The 25,241-nt window shown below is 37.5% G+C and overlaps 2 protein-coding genes across 4 annotated transcripts in view; both read left to right on the forward strand.

Annotated features, from left to right (window-relative positions):
* Positions 1-24,322, forward strand: part of LOC114312019 (ATP-dependent caseinolytic protease/crotonase family protein) — a 232,281-nt gene extending 207,959 nt beyond the window's left edge. Inside the window, exons 1-6 of one of the 3 annotated variants that reach the window (XM_028258182.2) lie at positions 14,675-14,869; positions 15,002-15,038; positions 15,383-15,665; positions 21,909-21,942; positions 22,181-22,467; positions 23,392-24,322. In XM_028258182.2, the coding sequence (XP_028113983.2) occupies positions 14,825-14,869; positions 15,002-15,038; positions 15,383-15,665; positions 21,909-21,942; positions 22,181-22,339 (558 nt within the window). In that variant the 5' untranslated portion in view covers positions 14,675-14,824 and the 3' untranslated portion in view covers positions 22,340-22,467; positions 23,392-24,322. Of the gene's footprint in view, positions 1-14,674; positions 14,870-15,001; positions 15,039-15,382; positions 15,666-21,908; positions 21,943-22,180; positions 22,468-23,035; positions 23,254-23,391 lie in introns of those variants that run through there. The other 2 variants (XM_082895941.1, XM_082895940.1) reach the window with 2 other exon arrangements.
* Positions 1-25,241, forward strand: part of LOC114319152 (uncharacterized) — a 171,660-nt gene that overhangs the window by 134,684 nt on the left and 11,735 nt on the right. The window lies entirely within an intron of this gene.

Here is a 25,241-nt window from a genome sequence, read left to right on the forward strand (position 1 = left end):
GGAGGTGTATATGCCCTAGACAAATTTTCTGAACCTTTGCAAATGAGGGAGAGGGTCTCTCTTATAGAGGAACAAAGGTCCAAGCTTCTTCAAGAAGCTTTTGCAAAGGTCCAAGCTTCTTGAGGAAGCTATAGCAAAAAGGGTCAAGCTTCTTGAGGAAGCTAGAGCCAAAGGGTCAAGCTTCTTCAAGAAGCTAAAAAGGGTTCAAGCTTCTCTTAGAAGCTTAGACCAAAGGGCCAAGCTTCTTTAAGAAGCCAAAACAAGGTTGTCAATCCTCCATACACGTGTATGGAGGATGCAGTCTGTGCTCTCCAGCTAGCACAGCTGGCACACACTCACAGAGACAGAAAATGGGGAAGTAGGCCGACCAGTTCAAGTGGTTGGCCGACCACCTGCCCTGGTCGGCCGACCAGGGTCAAAAGGTTCAAGCTTCAAAAGCTGGTCAGCAGCCTCTAGGGGTGGTCTCCCAACTCAATGCAAGCTAGTGGTATGGTGGGAGACCAGTAATTGTGGCTCAAAAGTCAAGGAGACCAGCTATTTGACAAGAAAAATCGACCGGTGGGGAAAAGTGGTCTCCAAGAAGAAAAGGTGGTCTCCCACCCTTGTACCACCTTCCAAATAATGAAAATAGGGTCCATGCCAAAAATGAACCAAGACGGATACAAAACGAGGGTTTGGGGGACAAAACGCGCAGCCGGGTGCCCCGAAAACTGACTGTTAAGCATCGAAAGTGGCGTGCGACCACGAAGGTGGTCTCCTGGGCCACAGTGTCCCTCTAGAAAGAGTGTCACGACCCAAACCCGGCCATATGGGTTTAGCACCGTAACCGGCCAGTAATCCGAGATTACCGAAGGCCTGCAGAACAGTAATCCGGTAAAACAGAATACAGGGCCTGGCGGAAGCCAATACAGTAAATAAACAATGCCCAATGAGCTGTGACAGTCTGTATGCCAAAAAGATTTTTCATGCATTCATATAATCACAACAGTACAGGCTATACAAGCATTTACAGACATTCAGTACAGGGATCTAATCCCTTGATAACAGTACAGTACAGCAGTGCAGTACAGTAATACAAACAGTAACAGGGACTAGCGGGGGAAAAGACACCCCAAGCCATAGCATGGCGAACTCGGAACCTCGCAGTGAGGCACGGTGGTTGGCTTGACAAAACTGGAAAACCCTGACGCCTCTAGCTTTGATCCGGTGCCTGTACACCTACATATATATATGAGCAGTGAGCTAAAGCCCAGTGAATAACATAAAGCGTAAAGGGGTTTAGAATGAATGTCCTTACAGTAATGAAAACAGTTCATTTCAATCAGTATTTCAGTTGCTCAGTACAGTAAACAGTCATATGTGGTACATCCATTAGCATATCAGTAACAGTAGGTCTTAAAAGACCGAACAGTAATGATGGCCATCAGTCAGTAAACAGTAGTGGCTCCACGAGGGAACCGACAGAGATCTCTGTAACAGTAACAGTACATAGTAGGTGCTAAGGATGCCACAGTACAGTTCAGAAATAAAGGACATACATTCATTCAGTAATACCAGTTCAGTAAACAGTTCAGTTCAGTATTCAAAGATAATCAGTTGAACATATCTTTACACAATTGTTACTCACAGAGTTCGGGCTACGGTATGCTAGAGCGTGTCTCCCCAGTCGCCAACCCTACACAGTTCACAGGTTGAACACACACTAAGCTACACAGTTGGGAAATATCATAATTTAATCCCTAATTGCCTCGGTGTGTTCTACATCTATATCCTCAACAAGATGCCTTAAACTAGGTCTAAGAATGCCTAGAATGAGATGAGGATGCCAAGATGCACTTTTAAAAGCAGTTTCAGATTTTTCAGAAAACAGAGTCCCGCTCAAGCGTAGGTAACTCCGCTTGAGCGGACATGCAGACAAAGGCACCCGCTCGAGCGTAGAATTACCCGCTCGAGCGTTCTGCAAAACAGTCAAAAGTGCTGGATGGGTGAAATCTCCGCTCGACGGACGCTCGACGCCCGCTCGAGCTTGAGACACGCGATTCCGCTCGAGCGCCCAATCCTCCGCTCGAGCGGACTGTAAAACAGTGCAGAGAGATTGTCACGACCCAAACCCGGCCCTATGGGTTTAGCACCGTAACCGGCCAGTAATCCGAGATTACCGAAGGCCTGCTTAACAGAAATACAGTAAAACAGAGTACAGGGCCTGGCGGAAGCCAAAACAGTAATTAAACAATGTCCAATGAGCTGTGACAGTCTGCATGCAAAAGATTATTCATACATCACACATAAACAGTACAGAACAGTATGTACAATATTCACATCCATTCAACTAGGGACTCAACCCTACAGAACAGTACAGAAAACATTCCGTCTGTACAAAACAGTACGGTCTATACAAAACAGTAAAACAGTACAGAAGGGGGAAAACAGACAAAACACCCCCGAGCCATAGCATGGCAACTCGGAACCTCGCAGTGAGGCACAAAGGCTGGCTTGACAAAACTGGAGTAACCCTGACGCCTCTAGCTGCGGTCTGGTGCCTGTACACCTACATATATATATATGAGCAGTGAGCTAAAGCCCAGTGAATAACATAAAGCGTAAAGGGGTTTAGAATGAATGTCCTTACAGTAATGAAAACAGTTCAATTCAATCAGTATTTCAGTTGTTCAGTACAGTAAACAGTCATATGTGGTACATCCATTAGCATAACAGTAACAGTAGGTCTCGAAAGACCGAACAGTAATGATGGCCATCAGTCAGCAAACAGTAGTGGTTCCACGAGGGAACCGACAGAGATCTCTGTAACAGTAACAGTAAACAGTAGGTGCTAAGGATGCCACAATACAGTTCAGAATATAGGACATACATTCATTCAGTAAACAGTATCAGTTCAGTAAACAGTTCAGTTCAGTATTCAGAAGATAATCATTTTGAACATATCTTTACACAATTGTTACTCACAGAGTTCTGGGCTACAGTATGCTAGAGCGTATCTCCCCAGTTGCCAACCCTACACAGTTCACAGGTTGAACACACACTAAGCTACACAGTTGGGGAATATCTCATAACTTAATCCCTAATATGCCTTGGTGTGTTCTACAATGATACCCTCATCAAGATGCCTTAAACTAGGCCTAAGAATGCCTAGGATGGGATGAGGATGCAAAAATACACTTAGAAAACATTTTGTAAACTTGCTGAAAATAGGAGCCTCGCTCGAGCGAGACTTTCTACGCTCGAGCGTAAGTCCAAAATCAAAGTCTTCGCTCGAGCGAGGAATCCTTCGCTCGAGCGGTCTGCAAAACAGTAAAAGTACTGGATGCTGAAATTTTACGCGCGATCGTCGCTCGATGGTCGCTCGAGCGGAGCCCTGGACAAAGGTGCTCGCTCGAGCGGGTAATCCTTCGCTCGAGCGAGGAAGCCAAATCTGGAATTTCCAGATTTGCCTCCCAAGCTCAAACCAAGCATTCAACCACTCCAAACTCGACCTCTTGGGCCCAAATTCTGGAAAACATCATTAAATTCAATGCATAACAAGTTTCAAAGCTCAATTTGTGAATTCAAGCCCCAAAGGTGAGTCAATTAAAACCATATTCAAACCCATTTTCAAGAACAACATTCAAACATGTCATGCATGAGTTTTAAACCAAATTAAAGCTCCAAAGCTTGATCAAATGAGCTCATTTCTTTTCAAACCAGTTGGAAACATGGTCTATAACAACAATATGAGCATGCATGCACTAATGTCCATGTAATCAACCTCAAAATGCAACAATACTAACATGCATGCAAGAAATGATCTTCAATCCATCATTAATGAACCAAATCATGACTTAGCTCTACAAATTAACATGAATCATGCAAGAATGAACTCAAGAACAGCCACAAGAAGATGGATGTCCTACCTTAGTCTTGTAGAATTAGGAGTGAGGGAGCTCAAATGTGCAAATACACTTCAATTCTCAACCAATTTCAAGCAATTTTCAAGGTAGAACTCAATTTCTCTCCCTCTCCCTCTCTTGGTCGGTTAAGGACAAGAAAATGGCTGAGCAAATGTGTTTTGATTCAAGTATAAGGCTCAAGTGTGTGTATATGAGATAGTGGCAAAATGGTAAATATGGCAAACTCTTTAATTGGCTTATTTTAATCTAATTTAATCATACCTAATCAGTTTTCAGATAAATATACCATAAAATCACATTAATTATGAGGGTCACGGAACATCAATCGGTTTCTAATTCGGCCGCCGATAAGGCCTTCAATTAGCAGTTTAAACATGTAAACATGAACAGATAATCAGGCAATCAAACAGATAGAATGCAATTAACTAACATATACTCAGTTAATTCAGATTCCAATTTCAAATTTTCAGTCAGTCGTTTCAGTACTTTAGTCAGTTCATTTATCAGTCAGTTATCAGTCATTATCAGTTCCGTTTAACAGTAATCGGTGATTAACGGTAATCAATCAGTAAACAGTATGAGGGTTGTTACAGAGATGCTGGATGCTTGGATTCCACGCTCGAGCGTCTCTAACTCCGCTCGAGCGGGAGTGCGAAATCTGGAAATCCCAGATTGCACCTCCAAGCTCAAACTCAAGTTCAAAAGCATCAAAACCGATCCTCTTGGGCTAATTTCTGGAAAAACACTTGTAAACACATAGAATAACATGGTTCAAAGCTCGATTTGAGAAACCAAAGCCCAAGGGTGTTTAATTCAAACCCAATTTCAAACCAATATCGAGAATACGATGAACATGCAAACATGCATGAATTCAAATCATTTCAAAGCTTCAAAACATGCTCTAGTGAGCCAATTTATCCAAAAACAAATTGAAAACATGGACCAATACAAAGTTATGGACATGCATGCACCCTTTTACCATGAAACCAACTCTCAACTTAACAATTCAAACATGCAAGCATGAATTATGCTCTATATCAACATGCATTAACTAAAGCATGACTTAGCTCTACAATTTAACATGGACCATGCAAGAATTAGTTCAAACACAAGAATGAGAAGATGAAATCCTTACCTAGGTTCCTTGAATGCAAGTCTAGAGGTTCAATTATGCACTTAAGCTTTCAATTCCTCCAATTCCAAGCAATTCTAAAGATGAATCAAGTTGGATCACTCTTTTCCTCTTACTCTCTCTCTCTAGTCGGCAATGAGAAGGGAAATGGCTGAGGAGATGGTTTTTGATTCAAGTGTAATGAGTTCAAAGGTGTATGAGGTAGTGGGCACTTAAGGCTAGTTTGGTAAATAAGGCCAACTTAAGCAATTGATCAATATTTAATCTAATTTAATCACACCTAATCAGTTTTCAGATAAATATACCATAAAATCACATTAATTATGATGATCATAAAACATCAATCAGTTCCGACTTCGGCCGCCGATAAGGCTTTCAATTAGCAGTTTAAACAGAACACGTGAACAGATCAAAGAAACAATCAAACAGATAGAATACCAATTAACACACATACTCAGTCAATTCAGTTCCAGTTTTCAGTCAGTCGGTTCAGTACTTTAACCAGTCCAATTATCAGTCATAATTAGTTCAGTTTAACGGTAATCACTGTTTATCAGTACTCAATCAGTCATTAATCGGTAAACAGTATGAGGGTTGTTACAGAGAGGAAACAAGGTGTGTGCCAAAAATCGGAGCAAACGGAGAAAGTTAAGCGGTCCCGAACCGAGGCGCACGGCCGATGACTTCGAAAATCGAAAACTGGTCTCCAAACGGGAACAGTGGTCTACGACCACGAAAAGTAGCCTACGGCCACTGAGAGATGGTCTACGAGACCTCTCCCTCCCTTCGGGAAGAGAAAACAGAACCTGGTTCACAAACTGAGGCAAAGCACAAAAGAGTCCCGAAGTCCGGAGGCAAGGCTCTCAGCTGAGACTTCGTAACCTCAGAACGAGCACAACATGCGCAATCACCGAGCGCTCAATCGATGACGTATGAGTCTTAAGGTCGGTCAAAAATGAGGTGTCTACACCGAGGTTCTTCATTATAGTTATCCTCCTCAACGTTAGGATCGGTGTTTTTACCACTCCCACTAGGGATGTCGTCCCCAATCTTTTCTTCTTGTCCGTCATTAGCCATCTATTCTCCTTACGTTTCCCACAGACGGCACCAAATTGTAGGTGCTGATTTCCGACCACACTGCCAAACAGGAACTAAGCAGGAGAGCACATGCAAAATAGATCACGCCCGAACAACCTGTCACAGAAAAGATTAGACTCCGATGGTGGTTCATCCATCCGGGGGTACTCCGACGATCAAGTCAGCACTCAGTTATCTCTCAAAGATAGCAGATAGTGCTTAACTCACTAACCAGGATACAAAGAGTGTACCTTAGACCCACGATGGTGCCTTACTTTTATAGCCAACACTAACCTGATCCCTATAGAAGCCTAGCTTTAATAGACTTTGACTTCATGCTCGTCTAGGACTCCCAGCCGGATAGAGATAAACTACCTAAGAGTTCTATCTTTATCCATATTAAGGTCCTCCCCAGTTCTAGGACTCTTGTCCCGTATCCACTCATCTCGGATTTTGGTACCTTCGCAGATAACCTCGGCATCATGACCAAGACACGTGGCACCTCGGCTGACATTTCGGTGTCACCTTGGTCACATGTTGTCATTCACAAAATATGTCCTCACAATAACCAACACCAAACCAAATTAAATATTTTAAGAAACCAATTGGGTCTCATACTCTACTAAAAAAATATACCCAACAAAAAAATGTATCACCTAAAGGGACCGTTATTAATCCATCCACTCGAATTTAAAATAATGCTCTTCTTTTTATCCGGTCCAGGGAGGGGGATGAAATCAAACATTTGGATCAAAAAATTTTAAAACTCTTTTCAAATTTAAAATTAAACATATAATTCAAAACTCAATTCAATTTTTTTTTTTTTAAATTCATAACCAAACTCTTTTCAAAACACTATTTAAAAAAATTCAAAAAAATATTTTTTTATTTTGTTCTTTAAAATTATTTTTATTTTATATTTTTTTGAAACAATATTTTTTTATTCCTTTGAATGGATTTTTATTGATAAATCCCACTTAGAAGTGTTCTAACCCCAAAAGTCCATGAATGAATTTTTTAACCCACTTAGTCCTATGTATTTATACTTTTATTCCATACGGTCATTTTTTTTTATTCACACTATTTTCTTAGACTCTTATGCCCTTATATTTAGTATTGATATTTAATGTTTGGGAGAGGAGAGAGAAGAGAAAGGACCAAGGCATAGAAAATTTTATACACAAATTAAATAATATTGATGTTATTATTTTATATTATTATATAATGTGAATATATTTTTAATTGACAATATATTAAAAATAATGTAAATATTCTTTTTCATCTGATATGAACATTCACAACACCTTTCTGAAAAATTCTCTCTCATCTAATGTAGTGGTGTGAACGTTCATAACATGTGAACTTTTTTATTTTTAATTGACAACACATTAAAAATAATGTTCATTATATTTTTAATTGACAACACATTCTTATTCACAACATGTAGTGATTGAACGTTCACAACATGTGAACATTCTCTATCATTTAATGTAGTGATGTAAACATTCACATTCGTACGTTTTAGTATGAATATTCCTATCATGTAATTGATAACACAATAACAAAAATTTATTTCAAATTAATATAATGATGTGAATATTCACATCATGTAATTGACAGCACAATGACAAAAATTCACTTCAAATTAATATGAATATAATGACAGTCAACATCATGATGCATGGGAACTATCAAAACATCATGACAATCAACATTAAATATCAACATTAATAGGGAGCATGAGAGATTAAGGGTATTTTTGGTCTTCTTACCTCAAATAGGATCTAATGGAATAGTCAAAAAAAATATGGGTTTGATGGAATAAAACTCTTAGAAAGAGAATTTATCAAAAAAGCTTTCTTTTTTGAAATAAAATATTTTGTTATTTTTGTAAGTATTGGCCAAATAATTTGTTATGGTTTAGATATATACGAGCGATCCAAATTTCTTTAAAATTTTAAAAATAAATATTTTAAAAAATTAAAAATATTAAAATATTAAAAAAATAAAAATATTTAAAATATTAGAAAATATATTTAAAAGAAAAATTATAGGGAATTTTTTTTGAGAGATTGACCAATAAGTCCCATATTTTGGACTCGTAATCCATATAGTCTCATATTTTTTCTTATGATCCATCTAGTCTTTTTGGATATATAATGACTTATTTGCTCGCCACATTGGAGTGTCACATTTGGAAAAAAATACACTAAAGAGCTTTTTTGTATCAAATCATACCTGTCACGTTACAATGTCACATTTGAAAAAAGTACATTAAAAATATTTTAATTTTTTTATAGTGTCACATCATACCCGCTACGTTGAAATATCACATGTCATGTTTAAAAAAAATACACTAAGGAATTTTTATTTATTTTTAGAATGTCACATCATGCCCGCCACATTGTCACGTTTGATAAAATTACATTAAGGAGTTTTTATTTTTTTTGAAGTGTTACATTATACCCATCACGTTGTCACATTTAGGAAAAGTACATTAAGTAGTTTTTAATTTTTTTGGAGTAAAAGTTTTGGAATGTCACATCATACTCATTACGTTATTACATTTAGGAAAAGTATACTAGGGAGTTTTTAATTTTTTTGGAGTGTTACATCGCTGGAGTGTCACATTTATACCTGTCACATTGAAGTATCACATCATATCTATCACATTGGAGTATCACATCATACCTGTCACATTAATAAAAGGGTATAGCCGTCCACCAAAATACTACCAAAATAAAAAATATGACCACACGGAAAGAAACTCTCCACTAATAAGACTTAACAGATCAATAGAAAAAATTTGGGACTAATTGGAGTACTTGTTTGTGAGATGGAATTTATTGGTAAATATCCCATTTTTTTAAGGTCCATGATATTAAGATTTTATAAGATAAATGACATACAATATTTTCATAATAGTTAAGGTCCCTTAACATTTTCACAGAGAAAATTCAAACCGAGGCTCCTTGCTGAAGAAATCGAATGTTTGCGTAGCGTACTAATTCATCATTGAGTGTTCACCATGAGGCGTTCAAGTCTTAAGGGCGGTCAAAAATGAAGTGTCTACACCCTGGTGTTGGTCATTTTGCTCCACCCCCCAATATGGGAGCTAATAGGTTTACTGGTGAGAAAGCTTTTCGATCTACTCCGCCAAGCACCAGGTAGTAGCCTTGGAGTCGGTCATTCTATTCCACCACTCAATTAGGAAGCTAGTAGGTTTATTGGTACAAAAGCATTTCGACCCACTCCACTAGGTAATAGTGTCACGACCCAAACTCGTCCCTATAGGTTTAGCACCGTAACCGGCCAGTAATCCGTGATTACCGAAGGCCTGCTTATCAGTAATAACAGTAATACAGAGTACAGGGGCTGGCGGAAGCCAAAATAGTAAATGAAAGATGTCCAATAAGCTGTGACAGTCTGTATGCAAAAAGACTTTTCATAACACATTCACATTCAGAACAAAAGCAGTATGTACATACATCATATACAAGCATTCAGGTTAGGGACCAAATCCCTACCATAACAGTACAGTACAAGTCTATACAGTCTATACAAAATAGAGACAGAAAGGGGGAATCTAAAACACCCTGAAGCAGCCTTGGCTTGGACACACTTGGAACCTCACTGTGAGGCACGTTGGTTAGCTTGACAAAAAGGAGTTTAAACCCAACCTCCTAGCTCCGATCTGGTGCCTGGACACCTATATATATATATATATATATAAACAGTGAGCTAAAACCCAGTGAATAACATATGTGTAAAGAGGTTAGGAATGAACGTCCTTTCAGTATTAAAAACAGTCATTTGTACAATATATCAGTTATTCGATCATAGCAGTCATAAGTGGTGCATCCAATAGCAAACAGTACGGTAGGTCTTAACAGACCGAACAGTCAATTGATGGCCATCATATCAGTAAACAGTAGTGGTTCCAAACATGGGAACCAACAGAGATCTTTGTGACAGTAGCAGTAAAGTACAGTAACAGTAAATTGCTATGGATGCCACGAATACAGTTCGCAATTAGGACAAGCATTCATTCAGTAAGAAATATCATTTCAAAAAGCAATACAGTTGATCATTCAGAAAATATTCATGATTGAATATATCTTTACAACATTGTTATTCACAGAGTTCTAAGCTACAGATAGGCTAGTGAGCGTCCTCGGATGCCAACCCTACACAGTTACAGGATGAACACACACTAAGTTGCACGTTTGGGAAACAATAACTTAGTCCCTAACTTGACTCGGTGTGGTTTTATAGCATTATCCTCATTAAGATGCCTTAAACTAGGCTTAGGAATGCCTAGGATGGAATGAGGATGCAAAGATGCACTTTAAAACACTTTTCAAATTTTTTAGAAAATAGGGGTCTCGCTCGAGCATGGCTTTCTACGCTCGAGCAGACATGCAGACAAAGGAGCTCCGCTCGAGCGTGACTTTCCTCGCTCGAGCGGACTGTAAAAGTAGTGGATGCATGAAATTCACGCTCGACGGGCACTCGACCCCCGCTCGAGCGTGAGACACAAGTCCTCACTCGAGCGTGCATTCCCTCGCTCGAGCGAACTGTAAACGCATGCAAAGTACTGGATACACGCATTTCACGCTCGAACGTTACTTTACTCGCTTGAGCGGACTGCATGAACTCATAGTGTACGCTCGAGCGTAGAGTTCCTCTCTCGAGCGTGGATCCAAAATCTGGAATTTCCAAATTTGCCTCCAAGCATGAAACTCAACATTTAAAGCATCAAATTCGATCCTTTTGGACTATTTTTCTGAAAAACACTTTAAAACTCATAATATGACATGTTTCAAAGATCAATTCGCAAAATCAAAGCCCAAAGGTAGTTCAATTGAACCCATTTCCAAACAAAACTTCAAGAACATGATGAACATGCAACATGCATGAATTTAATCAACTTCAAAGCTTCTAATACAAGAACAAATGAGCCAATCCTTTAAAAACACATGATGAATTCATGAACTATAATCAAGATATGGACATGCATGTAGCAATTTCCATGAAAACAACCTCAAAATGTTAGAACATGTACATGCATGCATGATTTAAGCTTCAATTCAACATTTAGAACCAATTCTAGACTCTAATCACTAAAGGCTCATGAAACATGGAAGATACAACTTAAATACAAGTTCAAGAGGATGATTCTCCTACCTTAGGTCCTCAATTTCAAGTCTAAAAGCTCAATTATGCAATCTACACTTCAATTCTTCCAATTCTCCAAGAGTTTCTCTAGATGAAGCAACTCTCTCTCAAGTCTCTCTCTCTCTCACTCGGTTATGGGTCTCAAATGGCTAAGGACATGTGTTTGAATAAGTCTCAAGGTGCCTTTGTAAGTGGCCCACTAAGTGGCAAAATGGTACTTTATTCAAACTAATGTAATTTAACATTATTTAATCCAATTTAATCATACCAAATCAAATTTCAATTAAACATGTCATAAAATCACATAAATTCTAATTAGCATAAAACACTAATCAATTTCAGATTCAGCCGCTGATAAGGCCTTCAATTTGCAGTTTAAAACATAAAACATAAACAGATCATTTAGCAGTCAAATAGATAGATTGCAATTAAACTAATACACTCAATCAATCTGTTCAGAATTTTGGTCAATCAGTTACTTAACATGCTTAATCATAGTTTAGCACTAATCAGTGGTGAGGGTTGTCACAAATAGCCTTTGCGTCGGACATTCTCCACCTCCCGATAATGGACTTTCAACTTTACTTTAGATGTTTGTTTCAAGTTTTAAAGTGAATAGATATTCTTTGCTATGAATTGTGTTTCAATAATAGCATGAATGAAGCTCTCAATGTAATTCTCAATTAGAATTAAATAAATAAAAGGGAAGGGGAAACTTTAGTAAATTCCCCCCTTTAATTATGACTCTTACAAATTGTCTTCCTAATGTTTAAAATTTAATTATGACTCTTACAAATTGTCTTCCTAGTGTTTAAACTTAGGTCAAGTTTGGCTAAACTAAAAAAATGCACTTATTTTATTTTTTTATCTTTTTTGAGTCACATCAATTAACATCTCCTCTCTACTTTTTTTACACATAATACAAAAAAAAATTAAAAAATACACTTATTTAGTCTATACAAACTTAACCTTAATGCTTAACTCGCTTTAAAGATACTGCTTAACTTGCTTCGAAGATAAGAATTGTAAATGTCGTTGACACTTTAATAGGCAATGTTTGTTTACTTTTTACTAAAATAAACATTTATTTTTTATTTTTTATTTTTGAACTAGAAATAAACACTTCTTGTTAACGGTGTAGGCGCACTTCAACTGTTCCAGATTACAATCAATTCTAAATTTTTAATTATTTATTGTAATTTTTAGTATCTTAATTTAATTTTTTTAATTATATATATATATATATTTTTAATCTTTAATTATATTTTAATTTAATTTATTTTTAATAACATTTTAATATAATTTTAAATTCGGAGAACATAGAGATAAAATTGCCTTTTTATTTTATTTTATTAATTTCACTTTATTTTTTCAAAAACCAGACCTACTCTAAAAAAATTGTGTTTGTGAGTTTAGACGGAAAAAACTACCTGTGTCAATTTAAACCAAAACTAAAAATGAGGGGAAAAGCTACCATATCATATGCACTATTTTTGAGTGCATATGGTATGCACCTTATATAAAAAATTATAAATTTTATCACAAAATCTATAACTTTTGTTAAAGGAAATATAACTTTTTTTATTCGCAAAAACTATAACATTTTGTTTCTCACAAAATGCATAAACTTTATCAAAAAAAGTATAACTTTAATTGTACGTAACTTTTAAGTGCACATCGTAATTTCACCACTCATAATTTTCGTCACAAAAATTGTAACTTTTATCACAAAAAATTCTTAATTTTTATTACGAAAATCGTAACTTTTCTTACAATGTACAAATACATTATAGCATTTTCGGATGTAGGAGATTATAGTATGGGACTTATGAATATCGGTAAAGATAACCGTGGATATGGAAAATATCTAAAAGGATTATTAGAGATAGAAATTCATTAGAGCTTTGCTACAAACACATAAATGCAAGGACGGATCCAAGATTACAATTTTGGAGGGCTACTTTGTAGTTTAAAAAATTGGGAGGCTACTGTATATAATTTTGAAATTATCTAAAAAAAATTTAGAGGTGCGAACTCTTATAATTTTAAAATTTTTAATATAATATATGATATTTTTCAAATTTTTAGGGGTACGGCCACCCCCGTAGCCCCCCCAAATCCATCATTGCATAAATGGTGCGCAGGATGGGTCACGGGCAAAACACAAAGGATGAGTCCCACATGTGGGTCCCACACAAGCAAAACCCACCATTGTGTCTTGTTTGTGACCTATTCTGTATACCCTTTCTGTGTACTTAATTTTTCTTAGTCATTAATCCTCTAGTATCTTGAGATAATGGTGGTTATGAAAATGATCTAAAAGGATTGCTCAAAATATACCATATATAAAAGAGAGAGAAAAATAAAGAGATTAGAGACCCAACTAGTAGAAGATATCAGTTTGTTTGGGATGTGGGTTGGCTTTTTGACTATTTTAGCTTGAGGTTAAAAAGTATTGTTTATAATGGATTTTTTTGGATTTTTTGAGTTTTGTGAAAGAAAAAATGAAATAATTATAGTTTGGATGTGACATTTTATTTTATTGATTTTTTAGTCTATTTTGTTTTATTGTGGTTATTTTAGCCAAAAAGCCCTAAACTTTTTCTTCCCAAACGAGGGCTAAAAATGTAAAATATAAATTGGCACATGATACTTAGTAGATCTTTTTTTTTTTTTAATTGTTAATTATTGACTGAAAAATGATGGAACGGTGTTAAAGTGTTTTGGGTCTAGAGATGGCAATAGAGACCCTATTAAGTGGTTATTCATGGAGACCTAATCCGAAATGCATATAATTTCATTTGGTTTAATTTTTGAATCATGATTTGAGTAGCGGAGCGGAGCGACTCGGTTGACGGATTATAAATTTTAAAGTTTAAATCATGATTAGCGGTGCGGATTAATGCGAATCGGTGCGATTTTAGCGGATTGGATAGTATTTTACACAGTCCTATTTAAATCTATGAACCAAATACAGTCTAAGTGTCATACTATGATATGCAAGAGGTTCAAGTATAATTACCAATAATTACAAGAGGGTAAATTTTAGGAGAAATCAATGATAAGTGGAATAGAAAAAATGTATTTACAAATAAGTGAAAAAATTTATAATTTTAATTATAAATATTTATAATGTTTATCATTTTTTCTTGTAAATAAAATTTTTGGCCCCCACTTATCAATGATTTTTCTTCAATTTTATAAGGAAATTACATATAGGTGGGAAAAGGTGAAAAAAATTATCAACACATTCATAACTCCACAACTTTTCATTTGCATTCTAACACAAATACACTTGCACCTCCATATATTTATAATTCCCAATTTTATCCAAAATAGTACTATTTATCTAAAATGTAATTTTTACACTTTCTTTCCTCCCAGTATTGAAGTTTTCAAGGTGCTTTTGGCGCCAACGATACCCGCGAGATTTGAAAAATTACACAAAAACCTCTCATCTTTCTATGAAACCCTGGAGAGAGAGAGAGAGAACAAATGCTGCGAGAGAAAATTCGTTTACAGAGAGAGAAAGATGGCTAAACATTCAAACCCAGATACCCAATTTTCAAATTCTGAGGTAATTGTAATTTTTCCTTCTGTTTGGTTGCCTAGAAATGAAAATCCTTTGTATGTTCCAAGTTTGCCTTTCCTTTTTCTCAGCAACCAAAGAGAGCATTGAAACTTATAACAAAAAAGCTATCGTTTGCAGGTTCTGGGTACTGCGAGCTCGCTTTCATTTCCTTCTGGTACGTGTTTCTTCTTTCAAAAGACGACTTAGATTGTGTTTGGATTATAAATTTGAGTTGAGATTTAGAAAAAGAAAGGGAAAAGGTATGTGAAATGTAACTATATTTCATTTTATATTTCACCCACTTTTTCTCTTCTCAAATCTTTACCCAAATCCGTGATCCAAGCACAACCTTAGGTTTATAGTGAATCATAAGCCCTGTTTGTTTGATCAGAAAACCTAAAGAAAAGAAAGGTGAAATCTTGGCATTTTATTGATAAATTTCTTCACCTTTTTTCCAGCTAGGAAATCATTTTATTTAGAAGATTTCGAGTTTGATTCATTTGTTTTTTGGTTTATTAGAGCCTCCTGACATCAGAAACTGGTTCTCAAGCTATGTGTATGAGTCTCCGGAATTCAATACAGGCGATGATTTCGAAGGCTATCCTTTTAGAAGAAGTGAATTTGTGGAAGAGGGGTTTAACTGTGAACAAAAGAGCAAAGAAATGGAAGAGAATTTGGGGGTATTTAGGAAAATTAGAAACAAGGATGAATTAGTTCTTGGTGAGAAAATAGCTCCAATTGGGTTTGTGAGATCTAACAACGCTGCTGAATGTCATAATCAGGGAACAAGAACGCGAGTCTGGTACTCTTCTTGATCAGCTACCCCCCCTCTCCCATTTATGCCTTTGTTTTTTTTTGAGTTGAAAATTTTCAGTATGTTTCAATTATTTTTTGTGATGATCAGTCTAATTTAAGGAATTTGGCTGGCATTTGATTAGATTATATGTGATTCAATTGTTATAAGATCATGGATGTGCTAAAAATGTTGGCCACATTTGTAGTTTTAAGGATTTGAATTAATTGTTGTTTAGGTTACTCACCATCTATTATTCTACTCTTGGTTTCTCATTTGTTTGCACAACCCAATATATTTGGGCTAATTTATGGTTCTTTATACTCATTGTGTGAGAGGCTGAGAGTTTCATGGTTTGAGGCTTCAAAAGTAGCCATCTTTAATCTGCTTCACCTCTATATTGAATTTGCATGCACCTTCAGCTGTGGATGTTGTCTTGAAGCCAAAGATTGAATATTTTGCTTCTTTGGCACCCTTTTTTGTTATATTTAACTTAGAATTGTGATCTTATTATCTCACAAGCTCACACCAAATTGTATACTTTTTTTTTCCTTCCTAATTTGTTTTCTTTTAAATTATATTCATCATGAGATATGTCCAAAGCTCACATGAAATTATAAGAATATCATTGACCTTGTTGAGGCTAGGGGATTACCAGTGTTTGTGAGAAATGTACATTGCCTTCAATTTGAATGCAATTAGGTATTTAAAAGATTTAGATCATCGGTCAAATGCTGAACAGATAATAGAAGCTTACCAAACTCCCTCTTTTTCTTGTTAAGTTTTCGCACTTATTGAAGCAACTTGGCTGTATTTATTTATTACTTGGGTTATTGGAAAATGTATGATATCTCTGTAGAGACATGGAACAACTGTATAGCTCTTATTCATTTTTTTTCTATGAAATACAAGTCCATATATATAGACTATCATACAGAGTTTATTCTAGACAATCCCTTTTCTTTACAACTCATGCCACATGCACTCTTGCTTTACAATTCATGCCACATGCACACTTGCTTTACAACTCATGCCACACTCACTCTCATTTTACAACTCATGCCAACACTCCCCCTCAAGTTGGTGCAAAGATGTCGCTAATGCCCAACTTGTCGAGTGAGTTGTAGAACACTTTACTTGACACGCCTTTAGTTAGCATGTCTGCCAGTTGATCTTCTGATTTAACAAACGGAAACTGAACTATCCCAGTCTCGAGCTTTTCTTTGATGAAATGTCGATCCACTTCAACATGCTTTGTACGATCATGTTGGACCGGATTGTGAGCAATACTAATGGCTGCTTTGTTATCACAAAATAATTCCATTGCTGAAGCAGGTGGGAAACCAAATTCTGTAAGTAACTTCCTTAACCAAAGGAGTTCGCAAAGTCCCTTATTCATCGCTCTGAACTCAGCTTCTGCACTAGAAAGAGCCACGACCTTTTGTTTCTTACTCCTCCAAGTAACAAGGTTTCCTCCTACAAAGGTGAAATATCCCGAAGTAGATCTTCTGTCAGTATTGTTGCCTGCCCAATCTGCATCTGTGTAACCACCAATATTTAGATGATTATTCTTAGAGAACATAAGTCCTTTCCCTGGGGCTGATTTCAAGTATCGAAGTATTCGAACAACTGCATTCATATGATCTTTACTAGGACAGTGCATGAATTGACTTACAACGCTCACAGCATATGTGATATCCGGTCGAGTATGTGCCAAATAGATTAGTCTTCCAACTATCCTTTGATACCTCTCTTTATTCGCAGGTAGCTGATCAGAATACTCTCATAGGTGATGATTCTGAACAATTGGAGTGTCCTCAGCCTTACAATCAAGCATTCCAGTTTCTGCGAGTAAATCCAACACATACTTTCTTTGGGATAGAAAGATGCCCTGCTTTGACCGAGCCACCTCAATTCCCAAAAAATACTTCAACCCACCCAAATTTTTCATTTCAAATTCGGTCGCCAAATATTCTTGGAGTTTAGAAATCCCCCCAACGTCATCTCCAGTAATTATCATATCATCAACATAAATAATCAACGCTGTTATCTTTCCCTTGTAGTGTTTTAGGAATAGTGTATGATCTGAATTGCTCTGCTTGAAACCATATTGTCGCATAGCCATGCTAAACCGTCCAAACCATGCACGGGGAGATTGCTTCAAGCCGTATAGTGCCTTATTCAGTTTACATACGACTCCATTTTGAGAAGATGAAAATCCAGGTGGAACATCCATATATACTTCCTCCTTGAGATCACCATGAAGGAAGGCATTCCGTACGTCAAACTGATGCAGTGGCCAATCTAGATTAGCTGCAAGAGACAATAATACCCTGACTGTGTTTAGCTTCGCCACTGGAGAGAACGTCTCATGATAATCTATGCCATAAGTCTGTGTGTACCCCTTCGCCACAAGTCTTGCCTTATACCTCTCAATAGATCCGTCAGCCTTGTGTTTGATAGAAAAGACCCATTTGCATCCGACAGTCTTCTTCCCTTTCGGCAGAGGAATAAGTGTCCATGTCTGATTTTTCTGAAGAGCCGTCATTTCCTCTTGTATAGCATGCATCCATTTCGGATCACTCAAGGCTTCGGGTACTTGGTTAGGAATATGATCAACAGACAACTGGTGTACAAATGTTTTGAGTGAATCTGATAACCTCTGAGATGAGACATGATTGGCAATCGGATATATGGACTTCTTACTCACATGATCTGGAGAGTATCGGTCTGGTGGTTTTCCACGGTTATGCCTGAAAGGTAATTGATAACCAACAGAAGGATCACAAGCATTATCAGGAGGAGGAGTAGTTACCTTACGAATATTCGCAAGAGATTGATCAGTCTCGGGTATTAGAGGTTGATGAGTGGGGTCTTCATCGTCGAGACTTCTACCAGGTTCTTCTCTACAGTCAGCCATACAAGCTGGTGTGGTTATGATTTCCATTCTAGGGTCAGCAGTCCTTCCTGATACATCAGTAGGAGCGGCGGTTGTAGTAGTGGTAGAAGCTGCGGTAGGCTCGGGATAAGCTACTTCTGTCCCCATTGCTAGGAAATCGAAAACAGCCCAATTCTGCTCTTCATTATGTCGTATCTCCCCCTGAAGAGGAGAATCGGTCATGGGGTTAGGGAAAAAGAACTCAGACTCGAGAAATGTGACATCCATGGTAACATAAGTACGTCGGGTGGGGGGATGATAACATCGATACCCTTTCTGATGCGTTGCATAGCCCAGAAAAAAACAACGTAGAGCACAAGGATCAAGCTTAGTACGTTGAGGTTTCGGGAGATGTACGAAAGCAACACACCCAAATATCCGAGGTGGGAGCATCAGGACAGAGGGTAAAGAGCCATGGCATGAGAGAGCCTGAAGCGGTGTCTGAAAGTCCAAGACTTTGGAAGGCATGCGATTCAACAAATAAACTGCTGTAACAATGGCATCGGCCCAATAACTACGAGGGGCATGGGCACCAATCAAAAGGGCCCGAGCAGTCTCCAAGATATGTCGGTTTTTCCGTTCCGCCACACCATTCTGTTGAGGAGTGGCAGAGCAACTGGTCTCATGAATGAGACCACGAGTGTTAAAATAACTCTTGAATGCATCATTCATATATTCGCCACCATTATCGGAGCGGAGAATCTGAAGCTTGGCAGAGAATTGAGTCTGAATCATGGCATGGAAGGACTGGAAAAGAGGAAATACGTCACTCTTATGTTTCAACAAATAAACCCAAGTCATGCGAGTACAGTCATCCACAAAGGTCACAAACCAACGAATCCCAGAAGGAGTTAAAACTGGAGAAGGTCCCCAAACATCGGAGTGTACCAAAGTAAATGGTACATTATTTTTATTCAAACTCAAAGGATAAGGCACACGGTGACTCTTGGCCAAAATGCAAGTGTCACATTTAAAATCAGACTCACTAATGGCAGAAAATAAATCGGGTAACAAATGCTTTAAGTAGCTAAAGGATGGATGCCCCAAGCGACGATGCCAAAGCCAAATCTGTTGACGTTTCACATTGGGCACTTGTTGTACATGATGAGCTTGGCCGGGACTGAAATCATCCATAACATATAGCCCCCCCCTCTTAGTACCACGACCAATGATCTCCTTGGTGAGAATATTCTGAAGAAAACAAAACTTGGGATATATTAGTGCACAACAATTGAATTCTTCAGTAGCTTGTCCCACAGATATTAATTTACTTGATAGGGATGGAACAAGTAAAGTGTTTGACAATGAGAGTGAGGAAGAGAGAGAGACAGTGCCGGCTCCTGTAACCGGATAAGTGACCCCATTGGCATTAGCAATATTTACCCGTTTTGGTTGAGTAATAGAAGTAAAGTCATTGGGATCAAACGTCATATGATCGGTGGCTCCCGAATCAAGTATCCAACCATTAAAGGCATCCGGAATGGAATTAAATAAAGCGTAACCACAGTTACCTGAAGCACTGAAAGGGGTAGAGCCATCTAGGAGATGAGAAGTACTTGTGGATGTTAGAAGAGACAACTCGGGCTCCGCATGTGCTAAAGCAGCCCGTCCCGAAACACTGTTGACAGCAGCGTCACTTTCACTTTGTTTCCGGGCTTTGAACTCGTCCCACCATTCTGGAAACCCATGTAATTTAAAACAGGTCTCACGGGTGTGTTTGGGCTTGCCACAATAAGTACATCCATGACCTTCAGTAGATGGCTGCCCAGAGCTACGGCTGGAAGAAGACAAACCAGATTTGGGCAGCGCTGCACTGGACCGAGTTCCAGCTGCAGGCCGAGTTCCAGCTGCAGATTTCCCAGTTGGGACCATCGATAGCTGCTGTTTCAGAGGCTGCGGATTGGAGCGGGTTCCTCCTCGAGATGCCATAGCAGCGCCAACCTGTCCATCTGTGCTGACCATCATCACGGACTGTCGTGAATCTTCACGGCGAACATAGGCATATGCTTGTTCGACTGAGGGGAACGGGTTCATGAGGAGTACGTCGCTACGAACCTTGTCAAGCCGATCGTCTAAGCCATCAAGAAAGGTATACACTCGATCCTCTTGTAGAATGGAAGTAAATTTCTGAATATCATTGGGACAGACCATCGGATTGGGGCGTCGGAAATCGATCTCCCTCCATAAGGCCTGAAGGCCATTGTAGTAGGTTTCAATTTGCCCACCGCCCTGTCGCATCTTGGTCACCCGTTTCTTGAGATCATAAACCTGCGATGTGTCTGTGCCATCAAAAAAAGTTGTGGCAATGGCATCCCACACTGCTTTTGCCGTTGGGAATCGAATGAAATTACCAATCATGCTTGGTTCCATGGAGTTAATTAACCACCCTTTCACAATCGAATTTTCAGTCCGCCATTTTCGCCATGTTGGGTCAGTTTGTTGGGGCTGCTGGAGATCTCCATTGATGTATCCAAGTTTATCCTTGCCGGAGATATACATCTCCAAAACTTGGGACCACAGAGCATAGTTGGTGCCATCCAACTTGATGCCGATCGGTGCAGCGGAAATTTCATGGGTTGGTGCCTGGTTCTGAGTCAGGGTCTGGGACAGTAAATCTGTCATTCTGGATGTTAGGTCTTCTAGGGTTGGGTTGATAATGGATGTTTGGTCTGTGGATGGAGTTGCCATAGTCGGCGTGAAGGTGTAAAGTGTGAAGCAGAAAGCCTAGGATCTCTGCTCTGATACCATGTAGAGACATGGAACAACTGTATAGCTCTTATTCATTTTTTTTCTATGAAATACAAGTCCATATATATAGACTATCATACAGAGTTTATTCTAGACAATCCCTTTTCTTTACAACTCATGCCACATGCACTCTTGCTTTACAATTCATGCCACATGCACACTTGCTTTACAACTCATGCCACACTCACTCTCATTTTACAACTCATGCCAACAATCTCTAATGCTCTTAGTCATTATTTAGTCTTCCCAACCAGATGCAGAACACTACAACTTATACGCCCCCCAATCCCTGTGATTTTCTCTCATTAATAGCTTCATTCTCAGTCATCAGCTCTTTCTTTCTACAATAATCAATCTTCTGACTACTGTAGCATTTATTTTCTATTTGCTTAATATGAAGGCTAAAGAAATGAAAACTCAGTACCTTATATTAATGTGCCTGTTGTGAGATTCAAAACTTCAGTGACTTACTAACTATACAAAATTTTATTTTCTTCCCATGCTATTTGTACAAAAGTGAGCTTTAAAGTTTCAAAACCTTACACTTAATTTCTTCGTTGTTATAGGTTCTGGGTTCAGATTCCCTCTCACTTTCTTCAGGTTTGTATCAACTCTTCCAGAAATTCTTTCAAGTTCCATATAAGCCTCATTTGGTCCCTGATAAATTGCAGGAAAAGAAGAAAAAAAGAAAGTTGGAATCTTATCTTGGGTTGAGCTTGGAATGGCTGTTTAAGATTCCAAGTCATCTTTTCTTCTTTTATTTTACATGACAAAATAATAGGGAATTAATCAGTCTTAACAAATTTTAAATTGTGATTGTAATTTTTTACTCTTCCAGAGCCTCCAGACATTACAAGATGGTTTTCAAGCTATGCGTATGAATCTCCAGTATTGGATACAAGTGATGATTTCAAAGGTTCTATTTTTACAGAAAGTGAATGTGACAGGGTGGGGTGTAATGCTGAAAACTGCAGCAAAGAAAAAGGAGAGAATTTGACGGAGTTTAGAAGAATTACTAAAAGGGATCTATTGGCTGCTGATGAGAAGATATCTTCAAATGGCATTATGAAATGTAACAGCTCTGATAGGGACAACGAGTATGACCACCACCGGTATAATAGGAAGGTACTCTAGTTCATCTTTTTTGTAGTGTTTTTTGTTCTCACTATTTTCATTGGGATAGTAATTCTGATTGTTGTTTATAGCTAGAAAAAATTCTAAAACAACTAATGGCAAAATCACAACTCTTAATTGTTTCATGAAAGCTTAAATTTTGAAGCTTGAACAGGTAACTGCAACCTTACCACTCTGTCTATTGCTTCTGAGTTTTAGGCTATGGTTTGTTTATGTGGCTTGACTCAGTTGCACTTGTCTAGTAAGAGCATCTCCAACGCTTCATCAAATTTGATGAAAATGTGCTCCCAGCGTTTTCATTAATTCGGCTAGTCATCCGGCCAGTCGTCTTGCGGGTCGTCCGGTGAAGAGTAAAAAATACCTAATTCATCCCAAAATTCAGTTGTTCCGAAGGACGTCTGGCCCAACGGTTACCTACAAATTTAATGAAAGGATAAAGCTCCCTTGATTGGATGAAAAAAGTTACTCTCCCTTCATTTGATATCTAGTTGATGAAACGATTGGAGCTGGGTTCTCTTCCTTTTTTATCAAATTTGAATTTGATATCTGATTTGATTAGGATTGGAGATGGCCTAAGGAGAAAAATTAAGAGAGAAGCAAACGGCAGACAGAAGGAAAGTAGATCCTCAGGGAAGGGAACATGGATTCCTCACTTGTCACTTCTGTTTGGTTGGGTAGGAAGTAAAGGAAAAGAGCATTGCTCTCTCTCTCTCTCTCAACAAAAATTCTGGACTTGAATTGTTATGGCTATAAACAACTAATTGAGAATTGTTGAAGGTAACTTATTTGTCAGATAACTGATCATTGGCAGAAGCTAATTCTTCCACAATCAGAAATGCTCACAATTTTGGAAAAGAAGGGAACAAAACGTTTGTTGTTTGTAGTTAACATATGTTTATTCTTTGTAACTTTCAGGACATCAACGCTGTCAAAGGGAACAAAACGTCATCTATCAATGACTTGCCTGTCAAAATGATTTCTGAACAAGTATTGGAAGGAAAACCAACAAGAAAACATAATGTTGATTCAACCCAAAATGTTGAAAAATCAGACTTAGATGGTCAAGGAGAGAACAGAGAAGCAGATATCATGTCATTGAATACCAATAGAAGTTCAGGCAGGAACAACAGTTTATCTCAGAAAATGTTGACTCATTCGAGGGATTCTGTAGATAAGAACCCTGCTCAGACAGAAAAACATGGGGTTTTTGCACAGGTTTTGGATTTGATTGAAGTTAATGGAAATTCAATGAGAAAACCAACTTGTGGAAGCAACGACAAAGAAAATGATGGAAATATGTTTGCAGAAAATGGTTTCATTTCAACGAGGAATAACAGAAGATCAAGGCCAAATGATGACAGTTCTTTGAAAAGGTTGATGGAGGATCAATTTGATCGGTTGAGAAGTAAAGCGACGGATTCATCAGTTGTTGACAAGGAAGCTATTCGAAGAAGAAAGCCATTATCAGAAACAACCAATTTCCAAAACACTGTTGTTTCTTCGGGAATCACTGGAAAATGGAATTGTCCCCAGCAGAGTAAGCCGAATCTTGGACCTCCTTTGAAGCAACTTCGACTTGAAAAATGGGTACATCGGGTATGAAAGCTTCTGCTGGAGAAACAGAAGCTTGGATTAAGTTAGGACAGTACTATTTTATAGTTTTTAAATCCAGATAGTGAAATTCTATGTTGTGAAGTCGTGGTCTGATATTCCTTGTATGCTTGCAATAATTCATTATGCTGTTTGATTTATTCTGATCAACAAGATACTATTAGGCAATGTAGCAATGTAAATGAAGTTACTACTTGAATAATCATAATTTCTTCATTTGGTTTTGAGACATAAACTTTGTTTCCATATGCGAACTTGTGGAGAGAAATCTCAGTAAATAGGAATAAGATAAACCTACATGCAAGTAGAAAAATTTGAATCATTGATCTCATATTAAGATACAAATGTTTTAGCCAAACAAATAGATTAGCTTTGCAAGTAACTAGTTAATCCATAAAAAAAAAAAAAAAAAAAAACCTAGTTAATCTATGAAACATGCATACCCTTTAATTATGAACTTAATCCCATATTTTTAGCTCGCAACAAATATAGGGTAAGTGATCACCAATAATGTTGTGGTATTTGTATTTTGTAAGTATCATTATATGATAACGATATGGTGTATAAATTGACATTAATTCCATTGTTTGGTAAGTCTCACAATTACAAGTCTGATTTTGTGTGAACAAATTTTAAAATTTTAATTAATTTAAAATAATGAGATTCACAACTTTAAGCGGAGGTAATTAAAATTTTAAAATTTAGATTCACAACTTTAAGCGGAGGTAATGTATTTTTTCAATATGAGATTCACAATTTTAAATTAATTGTATTTTGTGTTTTATTGTTAATATTTTATTTCAATTCCACAACATACTAGTGCTAATGGCTTTTTCAATAATAGCAAGACTTATCATCTGAGATAATGTAATTAGGCATTAATATGCCAAGTATGATAATTTGGTATGTATGAAATATGATATACCCTGTGAGCTTACTAATAAGGGTTTCCTTAACCGCATTAGCCTTGTTGGCAAAGTGGACCATCCAACTTCGAACGAGCGAAAATTACACTTTGTTCTCTTTATGTTCGGTTATTTTCTCATGTTAGACTATTCAACTTCAAATCAACGAAAAATTACACTTTGTTTTCTTTATATTTGGCCATTTTATCACATTAACTTTTGAATTTTTTTTTCACGGTTTAGCCTTTC

Source organism: Camellia sinensis, chromosome 11 (genome assembly GCF_055761805.1).
Source record: "Camellia sinensis isolate YWXY chromosome 11, ASM5576180v1, whole genome shotgun sequence".
NCBI lineage: Eukaryota > Viridiplantae > Streptophyta > Magnoliopsida > Ericales > Theaceae > Camellia > Camellia sinensis.